Below are 2,804 nucleotides of genomic sequence, written 5' to 3' on the forward strand. Positions count from 1 at the left end.
CTTCATAAAAAGCTTGAAGCTTTTTAAGCCCTCCTATTCCATATAAGCATACTAGTTCTACGTTTCCAGATATATATATATATATATATATATATCATGATGGTCTTGGATTTCCACCTTGTGCCCCGGATTTTTCTAAAAGCAATGTTTGTCCCGATTTAGATCTTTTGTTCCGGATTTAGATCTTTGTTTTCCGGATTGTCCCGGATTTTTGAGAAATATTGAATTGAATCTTTGGTCTAATATAATATAAAAGATTCAATTTAATATTTCTCAAAACCCGGGACAATCCGGACAAAAGATCTAAATCCAGGAAATATTGCTTTTTGAAAAACCCGGGGCACAAGGTGGAAATCCAGGACCATCATGGCAAAACCGGGACGTATGGTCACCTTATATTAAGGCCCCATAAACTAAACAACAGTGCTTACAACCACGAAAAAAACTTTTCTTATTAAATTTCACACATCAACAAACAACAGCCGTTTACCTCTTGATAGCCAAGTCGTAAGGGATTGCTGGTTATACATTCTTTGCCCTCTACTTCCAAATACTGTTGTTAAAAAATACCTAATATTACTTGTTTTTGAGATATTGACGGTGGACCTTATTACTCGCGGACTTTCAATGATTAAAATAAATCTTAACAGGTGATTATCTAACAGGTTACCACTAAATATAGTTTTGATAAAAATATTCATTTAAAATCCCTAGAACCGCATATTATGAAAGGCACATAATATGCAATGCCCACATAAAACTTCACATACTTCATATTTATATTTCATATTATATAATTATATATTTTTACAGGTATTGACTGGCAACAGTGATACAGCTTCAGTGGTGGAGCATCGCTTATTGCCTCCAATATTTGCAAGTAAAGTCCGCCTGTTTCCGCACAGTTTGCATAGAAGAACTGTGTGTCTGCGTGCCGAATTACTTGGCTGCATGGATGACGGTAAAGTTGTGAGTACAATTTGTTGACATATTTATGTACGTTAATGTTATACGAAATCAAACGAAAAAAAATTCTCTGCCTTCGAGTCATCTTGAACTTGAATGAAATCAAACCTATCACTTTATTATAAAGGTTTGAATTGCGCCCCCTCTCCATATGTAAAATATAAAGGTTATACAAAGAACTGTTGAACCTAAATCAAAAACACGAATTAATCTTACAAAACATATGAATAACGTACTTAGAAATTATTTTCAGGTATAATAAACTAAAAATTATGCTCAAAAACAAATTCTTCCTTGAATGGAATCGAATCCAAAGTAATGCTTAGAGCAGTATTACCCATTATTTAAAAATACTCTAAAATAATTTACATAATTCCCTAGAGAAACCTTGAATTTATTCACGCCTACAAAATGCACAGGAGTATATTTTTACCCCCATCAATCATGTTTTTATATAGAACACTATTGAGACCTAAACGTAAATGCCCGCCAGTTTCGAATTGCATGTTAGTGCAACCAAAACGGAAATTAAAGATACATCGACTGCGATAATCGAACCACGAACATCGGTTTTATACTCAATTGCTAATCACATTTACATGTACGATGTATTTTTGTATCGTAAAACCTCTTTATAATGGACTGTGTGAATTGCCCAGTTCGAATTTATTTTAACAACTTTCTTTAAAAATTTCCTTAATAATTATATTCTAAGTTTATAGAAGTTTTTAACCCTATATTTATTACCAATTATAATTCAAGTTTTTTAGAAGTTTTCAAGTTTAAATTCATTATCAATTTTGTTATGTTCATAGAGTAATATTTATATTTAAATATTTTATATTTATTACCAATTATAGTTCAAGTTTATAAAAGTTTTCAAGATTGAATTTTCATTAAGTATTGAACATAAAGAATATCGTTTTGTAATTTAACCCTTTCGACTCGGATGCCGCCCAAAACAACAAAACCATTTTTTTAAAATTATGGAACATTTTAAAAATGTTAAATTCGAAAATTCATGATACACTTTAATTTCTGTGAATATCAGCTTAGTAGTAGCTGCCACTACTTAGATCCAAATTAATATTTGGATTATTAACAATATTTCGATTGATAATATTAACCAATAGCAAGTTATCTAGCAATTAATATTTAAAGAACGAGCCGAAAATCGAAAATGATTTTTTTTGCATTTTTCGACGTTTCCAAGGTTTCTGAACACTGAAAAAAAAGTGTGTGTGTGTGTGTTTTGTACGTCAGCATTTTTTCGTCCACGTTTTCGGGCGCTCGGATCAACCGATTTGAATGATTCAAAAAACATTCGATTCCTATTGGTAGGGAGATGTGCTGATTAGTTTTAACTTCCCGAAGAAGAAGTTTATATTTTCATCAAAAAATCCGATTCTCTAATTTTATGTTTTCTCGACGTTTCAAGCCATTCTGAATCGAATGAGACTAAATTTGGAAAAAGTATGTGTGTGTGTGTGTGTATGTGAACAGATTTTTTGCGAGGCGTTTTCTCGAAAACGGCTGGGCCGATTTCAAAATTTAAAAGCCATTCGATTCAATTTTGTGCGACGATCGGCCAAGCCGTTTCTTTATAAATCGCAGAAAAGTGAAAAATTTTTCGTCTACGTTTTAGCCCGCAATTCTGAATCGATTTTGAAAATTCAAAAACCGTTCGATAGATATTGGTTGGGAATCGTGCTGATTAGTTTTTGGTAGAGATCGGCCGGGCCGTTTTCTTGTAATAAAGTTTAAAAAAAAAATTTCGACGATTTTTATGTTATTTTTTTTTGACGGTAGATACCATAGTCTTCTAGATCATACTACAT

The 2,804-nt window shown here is 32.1% G+C and overlaps 1 protein-coding gene across 1 annotated transcript in view; it reads left to right on the forward strand.

Moving 5' to 3' along the window:
* The window catches only part of LOC113367074 (discoidin domain-containing receptor 2-like), a 118,186-nt gene extending 117,199 nt beyond the window's left edge, over positions 1 to 987 (forward strand). Inside the window, exon 11 of the mRNA XM_026608703.1 lies at positions 814 to 987. Within this exon, the coding sequence (XP_026464488.1) occupies positions 814 to 987 (174 nt within the window). The remainder of the gene's footprint in view (positions 1 to 813) is intronic.
* The last annotated feature ends 1,817 nt before the right edge of the window (positions 988 to 2,804 follow it).

This window comes from Ctenocephalides felis, unplaced genomic scaffold (genome assembly GCF_003426905.1).
Source record: "Ctenocephalides felis isolate EL2017-DRISC unplaced genomic scaffold, ASM342690v1 CF-g0.4_SCAFFOLD_01170, whole genome shotgun sequence".
NCBI lineage: Eukaryota > Metazoa > Arthropoda > Insecta > Siphonaptera > Pulicidae > Ctenocephalides > Ctenocephalides felis.